The 14858-nt window shown below is 36.0% G+C and overlaps 1 protein-coding gene across 2 annotated transcripts in view; it reads right to left on the bottom strand.

Annotated features, from left to right (window-relative positions):
* Positions 1-3217: 3217 nt before the first annotated feature.
* The window catches only part of ZDHHC17 (zDHHC palmitoyltransferase 17), a 104103-nt gene continuing 92462 nt past the window's right edge, over positions 3218-14858 (bottom strand). For both annotated transcript variants that reach the window (XM_072655434.1, XM_072655435.1), the window contains exons 13-17: positions 14247-14340; positions 13163-13246; positions 11554-11711; positions 8315-8409; positions 3218-6219 (exon numbers count right to left, since the gene is read on the bottom strand). In XM_072655434.1, coding sequence (XP_072511535.1) covers positions 6081-6219; positions 8315-8409; positions 11554-11711; positions 13163-13246; positions 14247-14340 — 570 coding nt within the window. In that variant the 3' untranslated portion in view covers positions 3218-6080. The remainder of the gene's footprint in view (positions 6220-8314; positions 8410-11553; positions 11712-13162; positions 13247-14246; positions 14341-14858) is intronic.

Genomic DNA, 14858 nt, shown 5'->3' with positions numbered 1-14858 from the left:
TACAGATCATAGAATTTAAAGTTAGAAAGGAAATTTGAGATCATCTTAGTGTAGAGGTCCTTAGATTTCAAGGGTCCCATGGGCTTGGATGGTAGAGGCAATGTGTACACATACAAACATATACAAGTTAACTCTGAAAGAGAAAGCAGTAGCAATGGAGGAAATGAGAAAAGACTTGCAGGAGGTGGCGGTTGAGCTGAGTCCTGAAGGAAGACAGAGATTCTAAGACACATGTGAGGAGAAAGAGCAATTCAAAGTACAAAGGCACAGAGATGGGAGATAGAGCATTGTGTTAGGAATGCCAGTGGTACAGGATGGTTAGACTATAGATTTCATAGAAAGGAATGATACGTAAGAAGAAGGGAAGGGATAAGAAGGATGGTGATATACAACAGTAATTGGAAAATTTGGAAGAGGCATAGGATTTGTGGGAAAGATAATTCTGTTTAGACAAGTTGAGTTTGAGGTCTTGAATATGACATCTAGTTCAATGTGTCCAGTAGTAAGTTGGTAATGTGAGACTTGCATCTTGAGAGAGAGTGAAAGTCTGAGTTTATAGACGTGGGAGTCCTCTACAAAGGACGCTGAATTCATGATAGCTGATGAGATTGCCAAGGGAAAGAGGGCCCAGGCTGTGTCTTGAGGTACACCCATATTTACTGAGTGCACATGGAAGAAAGTTTAGCCAATGATTGAAAAGTTAGGCAAGTTGGAGGAGAACCAAGAGAATGGAGTCAATGAAGACCCTGAGGGTGTATCAAGGATGAGATCAACAGTGTGAAATGCTGTAAAGAAGGAATAGGACTAAGCAAAGGTCATTAGATCTAGCAGTTAATACACCACTGATAATTGTGAAAAGATCAATTTCAGTTGAATTTATTTTGATTTTGAGGACAGAAGACAGATTCCAGTGGGTTTAGAAGAGAACGAGAGGAGAGGGAATGTAGGGACTGATTGGATTTTTTCCCCCTTAGGAGTTTAATTGAGAAAGGGAGGAAAAATGATAGCTAGTGGGGTTGGTAGGATTCTGCAACAGTTAAGGATAAGGAGATGGGCATTTTTAAGGCACTGTAGCCAGCGTGAGACTGAATATTGGGAGAAATCCACTACAGAAGACAGAAGGGGACAAGATTAAGGGTATACGTAAGGGATTGGTATTACTTAGGAACATGTCCACAGAGATATTAGAGAGGGATGTGAGAGAATACAAAGAGAAGAGGGAGCTCACAGTAAATAGCTTTTTTTTTTTTTTAAACGAGGCAGTGTCTTCAGCTGACAAAGTAGGGGGAGACAGTTGCAGTGGAGGCTTAAGGAAAGAAGTTTTGGATAACCTCTCTGGTAAGTGGGCTAAAGAATCAATTAGGGAGGGGATAGGATTGTCATGCTGTAGGGAAGGTCCGGATAGAAATTTGTAGTGGACCTGGTCATTTCCTTCCGTTGCTTTCAGCAACACTAATAGTAGTGAAGGATGCAGGTGATGGTATCATACAGGATTGGGGTTCAGTGATCCTCTAAGACAACTCAGTAGCAAGCGAATCAAGAGCAGATGACAGAACTGAACTGGTTCACCAAGAGGCTGAGACTGGGAAGAAAGTGTGGCCAGAGCTGGGGTTGATGGCCCGTGAAAGTCCTGAGGGGTGGAGAGATTGGAGGTCATAATGACAAAGAAGAGGGGTACTAAGGCATGGAATGAAAAAATATTATGATCAGATAAATTCGGGAGTAGTTGAACATGGAAACAATACTGGTGGGGAATGGTATACATCTCGTGGAAGTTTCTTAGAGCTGAATCTGCCTAGCGAAAATTTTAAACTTAGCAGGTGAAGGAATTGAGGGGATTAGGACAGCAAATGGTAATGGGGAATTGAGTGAGACCACACTTACTCCATCTTGTCACTCAATTCTGGAGCTAGCTCAATTCCCTTTCTATTTAATTATGAGTCCACTCCAATTTGTTTCTTGTGAGAAAGCTTCATTCAGTTGTGGGAATTTGGAGAAAGCTTTATTGCATTGTTTGAACCTACCCTTGTGTGGCTAGAAAGCTGGACCACCTCTATCTGCACTGAGACCCTTGCATTGCCCTGCTGGGTGGATTTGCCTGCCTCAGGTCTCTCTCTACTCCAATACGTTCTTCATTAAGACACCAAAGTGATTTTCCTTAAATGCAGGTCTAATCATTCCTGATCACTGCTATTCCAGTGGCTTCCTATTGCCTATAGGAGCAAATACAAAATGCTTTTGTTTGGCATTCAAAGCCCTTCACAATCTACTCTCCTCCTCTTTTCAGTCTTCTTAAACCTTGCATCCTCAACGCAAACTCTTTGATCCAGTGACACTGTCCTCCTGGCCAGTCAAGACACTCCATTTCTTAGCTCTAGGTATTCTCTCTGGCTGTCCCCCATGCTTGGAATGGCGTTCCTCCTCCACTCCAAATACTGACCTCCCTAAGCTTCTTTAGGTCCCAACTAAAATACCACCTTCTACAGGAATCCTTCCCCAACCCCTCTTAATTCTAGTGTCTTTCCTCTGTCAGGGCAGCTAGGTGGTGCAGTGGATAGAGACCTGAGTTCAAATCTCACCTCAGAAACTTGATACTCACTAGCTGTGTGACCTTGGGCAAGTCACTTAACCCCAATTGCCTCATCCTGGGTCATCTCCCTCTTGTCATTTCCTACTTATCTTGTATATAGCTTGTTTGTATGAAATCATACAAAATTCCTTGGGGGGGTGGGGACTTATGCTTGCTTGTGTTTTATTCCACATTGAAAATATGCCTGGTTCTCCTTTCATTAACAAACGTTGCTTGGCTACCTACCATATAAGGGTAACTTCACTTTCACTCTTTCTACCTGGTTCCTACTGATTCAAGATGCTTAGTTTGGGGGAGTGTATACTTTCCCAGGCAACAGAGGATAAACCTTCATCACATTTGGAAAAAGCTATGTATTGAACCAGAGCTTAATTACTGAGACTTAGGTTGGAAAGTCAGGGGACTGAAATGGACCATGGAGGGAACTCAGTGGTTTCATGGATGGTAACAGCAAGTCAAAATTCCTCACATACAAATTTATTCTCAACTTTATAAATACATGAACATGAGAATTTCATATATTGGTCCTTTTAAAAAAGATCCCTCTTTCACTTTGCTTGGCCAAAGAAATCATACTGAATCTTGGGGGGGGGGGGGGGAGGATAATGAGATCACAAGGCAAACATATTTAATAGTCAATATTTATTTTGATTAATAATTTACAAAAATCTGACAGATTTAATTTATGTAAGGAGAGCTAATTTATTAAACATTTTACAGGGTTTTTGTTCCACAATGTAACACAACAAGATCCTGACAGTAGTAAAATAATACTTGGCACAGTTATAAATAAACAAAATATAAAACCAAAATATCCATAGCTAAGATGTAGTGATGCAGTATTGTGCACATTAGTATTTCAAATTAACTTGAGTGGGTACGAGAACATAAAAACCTTCAAAGAAATGATACACATTCAGGGCTGAGACTGACTAAATTCCTACTTACTTAAAATGTGTCCAATGCAGCTGATCTGAACTATTCTTGGTCTGGATCAACTTCACACAAAATTTTTGAAGTGGGTAAATGGGTTCCCTACAAATAAGGCCCCTAAAATAATCATATGGACGGTACACTGCTGCATAGTTGGCTCTTGGCCTTCTGACCATTTTAGGATTAGAGATCTCACCGTAATGTGAGATGAAAGATAAATATCAGCATTTCCCCTAAATCCAGAATATTTTTCTAAGTACTTGTGAATTCAATGGACATTTCTATTACTGTGAAAGACAAGCTCATCTAGTCTTTTTTTTTTTTAAACATATAGAAAGAATATTGTACCACAGGAAAGACCATGGTAACAATACTCATCCAAATTTGGTCAAACCACTTACATTTATACATTGTTTCTCAACCATTGATAAAAATGTAAAAATTGCAACTGAGTCATTATGTGAACTGACTCAAAATATAAAAAGTTAAAATAATAAATTCTAGCATTTTATAAATAACTTTTGAATTAAAAAAATTATTTGAGGTTTTCCCCCAATGAATAATTAAAAATAGCAGAGACATTTTTAAAATTCACCAGTTGTTTGACCTTCTATGACAAAATGGTACGGCTCTGTTGCCACCCCTCTACACATCTCTTCCCTTTCTAAAAATAAAATATAAATGTCAATTTTCCAATATTATAACTTTCAGGTTTTAAGGTTGCATTTTTGCTGTGTGTCTTGTGATAAAAGAAAATAGCTAGAGAAAAAAAATGTTACTTGCAAATACTGAACATTAACTATTTACAATTTCACTGCTCCTCTTACTAAGGCAAGGGGCGGGAATACCACTAGATTGCTTTAATACCTGTAATTTCCGCATTACAGGAAATGCTAATTTTACCAAGCATAAGACATGCAGTGAATCTGTGGGGGTATAATGCCTATTCACAGCAATACTGAACATCACTAGAAGCTCATCAGATATTTTCCTATTCTTTTTGGTTGGATAAAATGAAATGAGCAATTTTAAATATACTACCACACACACTCACAAAGAGAAAACTATTTGATAAATTATTTATATACAGATACACATTCTTTACACGGGTCTAGGATCTGTTATCAGCCTCCCCTCCCTCCCACCCCTCCCCCGTTTCTTCTCACAGGTTTCTCGAACCACTAGTTTGCTACAGCACTTAAGAGGACTCAACTAAGTCTCACTCTGTAAACAATAGTTAAGAAAGCAGTGAATTAAAGTTCACCATGAGTATAATGAAATGCTGTAACCAAAAATGATCAGTGCATCACATCAAACAGTGAAAAGCCTTTCTGAAATTCTTTCAGATAGCTTAAAAAATTTTAAACAACATATTCAATTTCTGAACATTTAGCTATAAGTAGGGGCTAAATTCCACTTGCTGACAAGCCTTCGTTATCAAAATGAACCACTAGGTTTTCTGTTATTCACATATGCTCTCTTCAGGGATCATCTCCTTTTTGTTGAATTTCATTATTATGCCTACAATTTATATTGCAACATGGAACTGAAAGGAAAGAAAGTCATTTCTTTAGGTCACTGAGCTTTTTCACTCACTTCTTTGATTCTACTTAGTATGGTTTTCTTAAAAATGTCACCATTCCTTTGTTTTGGGGTTTTTTTTTTTTTGGCGTGTGTTTTTGTATTTGGACTATTTCAGTATTCAGGTAACATAATTTTATATACTTACTATGATATTCAATATATCAAATTAAATCCCAATTTATTGTTCATTGGATCATATCTTCTAACGTACACATTCAGAAGTGTATCATGCACTGTGTAAAAGGGCTTTTAAGTTTAAACAAAGGAAACTGACTTACTGTATTCATGCAAGGTATTATCAGACCACACGACCTCAGAAAAAAGTGTTTACAATTATTTCACTGTACTATAAAGAGATCAGCTTTATATCAGCTGATAGGAATAAACCATATGCAGCACGTTTCTTATGAACATTATTTTCTTGTGCCATTCGTTCAATAGCAGTCTTACAATGGATCCCAAATACGACATGATTTTCATCAGTCTTCAAATGCACATTTTTCAATGTACATAATACTCAAGTGAATTAAGACCCTAGCACTAGAACTAAATGTAATGTTATTAATATCAATCTGCATCATCAAATACAGTATTTTACTACAAATCTTAACTTCACTTGAATCGAGTATTTCTGATCTGTGTAGCATCTGCCAACTTTTTAATCAAGTGGCGCTTCTTGTGTAGAGGATTACAAGAATGAAAACCAAAAAGGTGAGGCCGCAGTAAAATCCCACGTGAAGACGAGACCTGTCCTGCTGATGATCTTTCTCCTCCTTTTTCAGCAGTGGCAGTGTGTTCTGTCCACGCTTGCTTTTATTAATAAAGCGGACGAAGAGAAGGTGCTGTAAGATTCGGGGTTAGCCCTACACAGAGCATGCTATTGTTCGAAGGGTGTGGATTCGAGTGAGAGAAACAGACAGACACGATTTCAGGCGTCCCTCAGAGAAGACTCGCTCACAGGACTAAGGGGGTGCTACACGAGCTGGTAGCCAGATCCTGAAATTTGGTCGTATTCTATCGTATACTGTCTAGTCCAGTCCACAATGACAGGACGAAAGAGGCCACAGCATCGGAATTCAAAGAAGTCTATAATGTTTCTTAGACATCCATGGCTAGGAGACAAAAGTAAAAATGTCCATTAGTGCAATACTTCATTGCAGAAGCCCAAAGCACTGCTCTATCTGTGGTTAAGCATCTTTTGCAACCTTTAAGATGCTACTGTCAGATGAAATGGAACACCAGGTAATTATAATGACTGAGTATGGGCCCAAAGAAGAGAGAAATTGGGGGAAGATGAGAAAAGATGAGGGGAGATGAGGGAGAGATATATACTAAAGGCATGTAACATGGCATAAACTACCAGATTTGGGTGATGTGTTGGTTAGTTTTGCTGAACTCCTTTCTCTTTTTTTCCTATCTTTTAAAAAATTTGTAACAATGGATGGTTCTCTGTGGAGGAAAGGAAGAGGTAACTCTGGAAATGAAGGTTACATAAAAATAAGTTATTAATTTTTAAAATGTATATTGTGTTGTAGCTATTAAAACAAATTTCCTTTCTCTCAAGAGTTAGTGATTAAAAGACAGATATATTGGTGAAAGAAAACTCCCTTAGGTAAGTAAAAGATTTTCAGGCAGGCCTTTTATTTACTCCCAAAATGGAGGCTATGTAGCTACATACCATTCTGGGAGGCAAAGGGGTACAATGGAAAGGGCACGCGGCTTTATGATCAGAAGTCCTAGGCTGGAGCCCTTGACTGCAAGCCTAACACTGAACAAGTCATTTAAACTAAGTCTGAAGAAGAACTGGAAAAGAATAACTTTGTTTTTACCAGTTATCCCACAAGACTGGTAAGAATCAAGAGAGATAATATATAACATATAAAGGGCTTTATAACCAACTATTATGTAATTGTAAGTTATTTTTCTCCTTTTTCCTTCTTTCTTGGGGATCTAGTCTATTAAAAAGCAATGCTAAACTGGGTCTACCAAAATGGACAACTTATTTTTACAGTTAAATGTTTTTTGTTGTTCAATTGTTTCAGTCATATTCAACTCTTCATCACCTCACTGGGAGTTTTCTTAGCAAAGCTACTGAAACGGCTTGCCATTTCTTTCTCCAGCTCATTTTAAAGGTGAGGAAACTGAGGCAAACAGGATTGTTACTTGCCAAGTGTCACACAGCTAGTCCTCCTCACTCTAGGCCAGCTCTCTATCCACTGAGCTACCTTCATGCTAAATGTTACCAGCTGCCGCTATTCATCAAACACAAAACCAATTTACGATTAAGTCTGTCTACTCACTCCCAAAATTCAACTTTATCATTTTTTCTTAGTTTTACTGGTTTAACAGGTACATAACAATGCTATAAACGGTTTTAATATAAAATTCTTTGTTAGGTGGTCTCAAATGCTATTTCAAAAACAGTTGCATTAACAGCTTTCCTAGTTTATTGAATGATTGGGAAAAAATCCCAACAGATAAATGAAAAAGCAATCACAAAGGTTTTAGCAACTGAAGGAAATAAATTTCTTCAAAACTTAGGTAAAATGTATAAGACAAAAATATGCTGAAACATGCACCTGGCAGATAGTTTAAAAAACTACAATGAAAATAAATACACAGTTAAGAGGCACAAGAACACCAAGTTTAAGTTCTCAATCATAACTGCATAAGAGGTTGGTTTATTTGCACAATCAGTTCTCCCCAGGAGAGAAATCTTATCCTTTTTCAGTTTTCCTTTCTTAGGTCTGTTAAGTTTTTAGTCTTTGTTTAAAGGAAGATGCACATGGAAATGTAACAAAGTTGTCCTGAATGCAAAGAGTTCAAGATAACACTCAGGGACATAATGGAAGTCATTCACTTTCAGGTACCAAAATACATCACTGACAAGATCATAAAATTTGAATTTACTTCTGCTCTCAGGCACCATTAAATTAAATGCAATTAATTCTGAGGGAAAATTTACCCAAAAAATGCTAGTAGTATTTCAGTCAGAAATTTTAGACTACAATAACATGGGCTTAGAAGCATTCCCATGGAAAAGCAAATTTCCAATGTATAATTTGCTACTTTGCTTCAGACATAAATTCTTAGATGCTAAATTATCTGAATTATCTACAGAAAATCTGCTAAGCAGTCAAAAAAAAAAACCCTCACAAATATCCAGAAAAATAAAGAAAAACATAAAATATATTAATATTTGCTTACTTGAATGGGCTTTCAATAGATGTTGTAGTAACTTTAAAGTGCTTATATCTTCTGGCATTCATCCTTTCATTTGTAGTAATACCTAAACATGATATCTATGAAAAAGAAAAAAGTAAATTATTAATTGCATTTCTTAAGTCCTTAATTAGTTAAGGGGGAGGCAATGGATCAGATGCAGAAAATACAGAAGCTAAACAGTCTGACCTCAAGAAGCTTACACCCTTACACAAAGACTCCTAAGACAGGATGAAGACTTAGAGACATATGGGAAAATGATTTAGGTTGCAATCTATTAAAAAAGTTGGGAGAGAACAGGATCAAGTGGACATTTAGACAGGCTGAAGGGTAACCTTTTTATTGGAGACTGAGGGGAAAGAAAAAAAAGAGCTGGGAGCATGATGTGGGATTTTGAAAGTAAGGGAAAAGAGAGCACTCATGTCAAATGGCACAGGATTACATTAGTAGGCAAATCTGTGCCTTAAGAATATCACTTTAGCAGCTAAGTAGAAGAATTAGAGAGGGTCAATACTTGAGTAGGGCAGGAAGAATGAATGGAAAGTACTTTAATAGATTCACATCCAAAATGATAAAAACTAGAGGGGAAAAAAATCTATTTATTTTATTTTGGTTGTCCCATAAGGTCTCTTCCAGCTCTAAATCTATATATCATGATAAAATCACAACTGATCACAATAAAATCCTAGTTGATTTAGATTAAAACAGTCATTTAGATAGGAGAAAAATGATATTGTGGAGAAGCAGCCCAGGCTTTGGAGTCAGGGGACCTGGATTCCGATCCTTACTCTCCTACTTTTTACCTATGTGATTGTGGGTAAGTTATATGACTTCTTTGTCTTCATATGTAAAACAAAGGCAGTTGGACTAGACGACCTCTAAAGTCCCCATACTCTTAATCTAGAATTCTATATCCCCACCGAGTAACATCCCTCGGTTTGTTACATTTCCACTAGCTGTGTTAGTGCCACGTAGACACAAACTATGGGTGTCAAATTCTGAGGCTTCTCGTTCAATTAGAACCCTACTTCAAGAAAATAATCTAGTTACTCAAGCAACAGGCATAGTAAACCCAGGCAATTCATATCTGAATCTATGTAATTACTACCCAGGACAACGTTAAAGTCTGTTTTGTTCATTAATTTCTTCAAACATTCAAACATTTATTAAGTACCTATTATGTAAGTACTACACTACAATGTAAGAAGGAGAAAAAAAATTAGTTTTTGCCTTTAAAGTTTAGTGGGAAAACAAATTCTTAGAGATAAAAAGCAACTTTAGAAGAAGAGATCATGGGAGAGAGTTAATCATTTCTAAAAATCTATCATCAAGGCAAAGGGGCAAGAAGAAAGTAAAGCATTTATACTTGTACAGAAACTTTTCAAATTAAAACTATTTACAGAAATTGGTCTATCTAGTCATTTTTAATAATGAAACTTCCCATTCCATTGAATGTGATATTAACCTATATTTAGATAATGCAGATTTCACTACCATCTCAAATTACATTCGGAGATAAGTGATTCTTAACTACTGATGACTGAATAAAATAAATGCAATATAAAGTAATATTAAAATTCAAGTAATCAACTTCATGGTTTTTCTTTAAATGAATTCAAAAGAATCAGGCAAATAAATGTGTTTCTTTCTAAATAAAATTTTAAAACTATAACCTGGGGCATTATTAAAATATAAAGAGGAAGAAAATGAGGTTGATCCATGGGGGGGAAAGAGGAGGCAGCACGGGTAGGAGAGGATGGGGATGGGAAGAGGAGTTTAAGTCTATTATGAAACATGGCTAATAATGAAGTCAGATCTGAATTCAAATTCTGACTTGGACACTCAGTGGTTTCACTGCATTAGTCAGTCACTTAATCTCTTTAAGATTTAGTTTCCTTATGTGTAACCACTGGGCTGGCAATAGATGAACTTCCTGTTCTATCAAAATGTGAATTCTTGAGAAGACAGACAGGCTTGCTCTTCTATTTGTATCCCTAATCCTTATGGAATGCTTTGCAAATGCTAAGCACTTAATAAATGTGCATTCCTTCATTCATTCCTCACTCACATGACTGTTGTAAGAAGAAGGTTTTATAGTCATTCCCCAACTGATAAATGGCCAAAGGATATGAAAAGGTAGTTTTTCAGAGGAAGAAATTAAAACTATCTATAGTCATATGAAAAAATGCTCTAAATCACTATTGATCAGAGAGAGGCAAATCAAAACAACTCTGAGGTACCACATCACACCTATCAGACTGGCTAACATGACAAAACAGGAAAATGATATATGTTAGAGATACGGTAAAGGTGGAACATTAATTCATTGTTGTGAGTTGATCCAACCATTCTGGAGAACAATTTGGAACTATGTCCAAAGGGTTATAAAAATGTGGCTACCCTTTGACCCAGGAATACCACTTCTAGGGCTACATCCCAAAGAGATCATAAAAATGGAAAAAGGATGCATATGTACAAAAATATTTATAGTAGCTCCTTCTGTGGTGGCCAAAAACTTGAAATTGAGGGGATCCCATCTACTGGGGAATGGCTGAACAAGTTGTGGTATATGAATGTAATGGAATACTATTGTGCTATAAGAAATGATGAGCAGGTGGACTTCAAAAAAAAACTGGAAAGACTCTTATGAACTGATGCTGAGTGAAGTGAGCAGAACCAGGAGACCATTGTCCACAGTTAACAACCACAGTGTGTGATGACTGACTTTGATAGACTTAGCCTTTTCAGCAATGCAAGGTCCTAAAATAATTCCAAAGGACCCAAGACAAAAAAATGCCATCCAGAGAAATAACTATGGAGTCTGAATGCAGAGCAAAGCAGACTATTCTCTTTTTTATTTTGTTTTTTTCTTTCTCATGGTTCCTCCCATTGGTTCTTATTCTTCTATACAACATGACTAATGTGAAAATGTTTAATAGGAATGTACAGGTAGAGCCTATAATCAGTTTGCATGCTGTCTTGGGGATGTGGGATGGGAGGAAGGAGGAAAAATTTAAAACTTATGGAAGTGAATGTTGAAAATTAAAATTAAAAAACTAATAAACATAAAAAAAAATAAATAAAATGTCAGAACTATTAAAAGAAAAAAGAAAAAGGTTTTGTAAACCAGAAGTATATGAAGATGAATTATTAGACGACTACAGCAATCTTAAAGAATTTCCAAGCAGCGCAGCATTGAATCACAGTGAATGGCTTTCTCATACCTGATACATCTGACACATGAGCAATACGGCTACCCACATGAAGTGAAAAATACTGTTCAGAAACATCCAAAACATCCAAGGTGAACATGTGGCAATCTGAGTAATGTAGGTCCAAAATCCATCCTTTGTGTAAGTAGTCTCACAGTGGATGCCCCAATCTGTAACCAAAACAGAAGCAGAAGTTGCTAGGCACTGTTCTGAAGATACTATTAAAGTATTTTTATTGATATTTTTCATAAACAATGTATGTGTCTATTACTAATAAAAAACAGTTTGGATAAATTCATGGAAAAAGTATCAAAACTGTAACTAGAGACCAGAAGTCATTTAAACTGATATTATTCCTTTTTGTGATGCAATGATAGTTTTGATCTAAGCTTCACACATGCAATACTTGGAAAAAATTTGCAATTATGTTTACTTTCTATAACCAAAGAAGATGCTTCAGGCTTGCCTAGGAGCTTGGTAGCTCATCAGACAGAGGAGAAGACGGACTTTCATTTGCCCATCATGGCAACCACTTCTAAGTAAAGCTTTTACAACTTCTTGGACTATATAACTGATTGGACTATATAATTAATTATATATATTACAATTATAATATAATTGAGACTGAGTATCTTATCTAGAAGATGCTACTTACTTGTCAGGGGAAGGGGTGAAGAATTAGGAAATTGCCTTGCACAGATTTTTCAAACCTTACAGAAACACACCTTTCTATGCCAGCTGCTGTCAAACTTGGGTACCCACCACTCTGAAGCACCATAACTGACTTCTTCACTTAAGCTTCTTTCTAATGACTTTCAGAAGGCAATGACCCATCCTCTTGACATTTCCTTTATGATATCGCAACTGTTATCAGATGAATTAAAACTGATGCTAAAAAAATACTTTTCTTCTATGCTACTAAATTTAAAAATACCTTAGAAAAACTCATGCCTCATTTTCAAGAACATTCAAGGATTTATAAATATCCTGCTTACCTCCTATCTTGGCAAAAAACTTTTTCCAATAAAGATAATGAAAAATGTCAAAAGTTTGCCTGAACGTTTTTCAAAATTCTGCCACATCCAATTTATTGATGCCTTTGATGGTTACTTCCAAATATATTCTGCCACCATCCAAAAAGTCATTACTTGTAAAACATGGGAGGGGGTTCAGCAAAATCAACCAGAACATCAATTGTATCTGACAACATTTATGTCAGTCCATACCCATGGAGGGAAATGCATTTTCTTATCTCTTCTCTGGGACAAACTTAGTCATAATTGCACTCAAAAAGTAGTTCTACTACTTCTAAAAAAAAAAAAAAGGCAATTTTTTTGTTGCTTTAGCAGCTACTATGCAATATAAACTATATTAATTTCATTCAATTTCAACTATATGCAATTTCATTCAATGTTCATTTCATGATTTCTGAGACTTTAAAAAATATAAAATATAAACTTTATTTTATTTATGTCATGCTGAAGCCTTCAAAAAGATATGGTACATAAACATTAACAATGAATGTATAGTTTAATAATATGGACATACAATCTGATAATAGTACTTAAGCACGGACTTGGAAATTTAACTTTAAAGAAAGTAAGATAATATTAATACTCACAAGAAATACAACCATAAATCATCCAGCAGATCATAAAGAGCAAGAAGAACAAATAGCCCATGAAGTAGCGATGGTTGCCCGCTCCTAGGGAGTAACACAGAAATCATCAATTTCTACCCCTAAGAAAAAATTCAAACATCAACCAAGCGATGGACAAATTTTCTTAGCATATAATACAAAATAGAGATGGTTCAGAACAACCATTACAATTATTACACTACATTATAATAATATTTTTGAAAACAATCAGCTGAAGGTTCTCAAAGCAGAAGAAATCTTCATTATTACATAAGAAAATACAACTATCACATTCATACTGGAAAAATATTCCTAATGAAGCAAAGAAAAAACATGCTAAAGATTCTCCTACTCTTTGGGGAGAGGGGAGAGAGAGGGGAGAGAGTTAATTAACATTATTTAAATGGAAATTCTTTAGTCAATTTTTCAAAAGCTTCTCTTTCCATTTCTGTGCCTTTCTTGGCACACCATGTTCCCTATGTTACCATCGATTTCTTTTTCAATTGCTTTCTCTCTACTATATAACGCTCTTCTGGTGGCCATCTGTCCTGACAATACTTGACCAATCTTCCTCCACTCTGACTGTCTGACATACTGGAAATGTAAGAAATGTATTTCTTTTACTCTTTTCTTCCTCCAAGAATATTATTCTTCCAATAAAAACTATATTTTCATTCTCTGCAATTTCATAACTGGGTAACAGTATAAAATAATGAGAACTGAAGCATCATATGAGGGTATAGCAATGTTTGAATTCTACCCCAAATCAAGACTCTTCTTGAACAATGACTTTCCAACCTCTGTCTCAACCTAATGAATTATCTCTCAGCTAAGATGCCTTAGGTAAGACAACCAGGAGAAGGGAGTGTGCATGGCTGGGACAAGGGAGGGGACAGAGAATAAGGGCAAGGCCCAGGTTAACAAGAAGGGCTGGGGGGAGGGAGGGAGAGAGGGTTGGAACAGATGATCTCCAAAAAACTTGGATAGTTCCTCTTCTATTATTTCTCTTCAAATGTTCATTGAATTAAAATGGGCAACACAGTTAAACAATTACCAACATGCTTACCTACACAATTACCCACCCAAGGGCAATGATGATCAAATTTTGCTATACATCGATTGCATACACCACAATGTTTGGACCTCACTGGCTTCCGTATCTGTTAAAAGTATATTTTAAAGTAGAATTATAAGCCCTGTAGCTAAGAAAAAGGAAAAGCTAAACAATTTATTTTATTTACTCTGAAAAAAATACAAATATAAAAAAAATCATGATTATGTCTATGACGCCAAGATTTTTAGCGGATAAAAAAAAAAAAGAAAATCATAAATTGGTATCACAAAATTCTAATTTCTCCAAACCAAAAGATAAAAAGAGAATGTCAATTAAAGATATCAGATCCCATCTCATCTAAACCTTTTATCTCCCCTAGAACCTGGCACAGTGCTCTGAACACAGTTGTTGAATTGAAGGGAAACTGTTTGCCACTCTAACTGATTTACTACAATTAATCCACATCTCTCAACTTTTGAAAGATAAAAACACACCAAATTTGTGAACTGTTTCTTGATGAAAGCTAGTAATAAAATTTACTTTTTTTAGTGGGCATATTAATTTATATATTAATAAAAAGTAAAGAATGAAGGGGGAAAAAAAACCCCAAGATATAAAAAAGAA

This window comes from Notamacropus eugenii, chromosome 3 (assembly GCF_028372415.1).
Source record: "Notamacropus eugenii isolate mMacEug1 chromosome 3, mMacEug1.pri_v2, whole genome shotgun sequence".
NCBI lineage: Eukaryota > Metazoa > Chordata > Mammalia > Diprotodontia > Macropodidae > Notamacropus > Notamacropus eugenii.
This window is presented reverse-complemented; position numbering and strand designations above follow the sequence as displayed.